This window comes from Monoraphidium neglectum (assembly GCF_000611645.1).
Source record: "Monoraphidium neglectum strain SAG 48.87 unplaced genomic scaffold scaffold02268, whole genome shotgun sequence".
Taxonomy (NCBI): domain Eukaryota; kingdom Viridiplantae; phylum Chlorophyta; class Chlorophyceae; order Sphaeropleales; family Selenastraceae; genus Monoraphidium; species Monoraphidium neglectum.
This window is the reverse complement of record NW_014011360.1, coordinates 1-962: the sequence shown is the minus strand read 5'-3', so window position 1 is coordinate 962 and position 962 is coordinate 1. Positions and strand designations below refer to the sequence as shown.

Sequence of the window (962 nt, the reverse complement as noted above, 5' to 3'; positions counted from 1 at the left end):
GGGGGGGGGCCAAAGGGGCATGTGAATGTGTACAACTCAGAGGCGTATAGAGTGCCAAAGGTTGCCGTTGTGGTGTGGGGAGCAGCAACGGTTGCTTTCCTAGCTGGCTCCGACGCTGTCGAGTCAAGCATGCAACAGCAGATGTGCTGCCATGTCAACTGCCATCAACCGCCCTGCTCCGCGGCACGCGATCGGCGACGCGGCACCCGGCGTGCCCGCGCGCCCGCGCCTGCGCTTCAGGTGAAGCTGGAGGCGCGCATCCGCCGGGCCGAGGAGATCGCGGGCACTTTTGCAGACTTCAAGCGCCAGGTGGCGCTGAGCGCCCGCTTCGCGCGGTCGGGGCGGCCCCTGGGCGACGCGGCGCTGCAGCAGCTGGAGCAGAGGGGTGGGCGCAGGGCGCTTGACGTGCGGCGACGACTGGCAGTGACGGGGGTCAGGATCGCTCGCGTGCTGGGGGTTGCTTTGTGAGTCCAACTGTGTGTGTGTGTGTGTGTGTGTGTGTGTGTGCGCGCACGTGTGTGTTTTGTGTCACTGGCTTTGCTGCCACAGGTAAGGTATCCGTGCAAACGCCATTTTCTGCCCCACTATCCCCCATCCCAGAGCGGGTGGCCGAGGAAGCGGTGCAGCGGGCGCGCCTCAAGAACGTGCACCTCGCAAACAGGTCGGTGCAAATTCAAAGAGCAGCCCGCCTCAGCGTGCTTGCCTTGGCACACCCACACGAGTTTGCTTACTCATATGTGGTTGTGTGCCGAGGGGCCTGGCCCAGCCTTGGCTGCCCAGTCACCCTCTCCTCAAAGACCTTTCACACCTTTGGGCTAGACCCATCTGTCAAACTCCAACTGACGGCCGGCCCCGTGGCATTTACCACCCCCACTGTGACGCTCACCAGCGCTGTTCCATCCCAACTTCCCATCCAATCCGACGCACCCCAGCCCCAGCCCCAACCACGGATCCACCCACAA

General features: G+C 63.8%; 1 protein-coding gene across 1 annotated transcript in view; it reads left to right on the top strand.

The window, feature by feature from the left end:
* Nucleotides 1–553, top strand: part of MNEG_10314 (flagellar associated protein) — a gene marked incomplete at both ends in the record, with an annotated part of 2,380 nt that extends 1,827 nt beyond the window's left edge. The window contains 2 exons of the mRNA XM_014041212.1: nucleotides 241–464; nucleotides 550–553. Coding sequence (XP_013896666.1) covers nucleotides 241–464; nucleotides 550–553 — 228 coding nt within the window. The remainder of the gene's footprint in view (nucleotides 1–240; nucleotides 465–549) is intronic.
* Nucleotides 554–962: the final 409 nt, after the last annotated feature.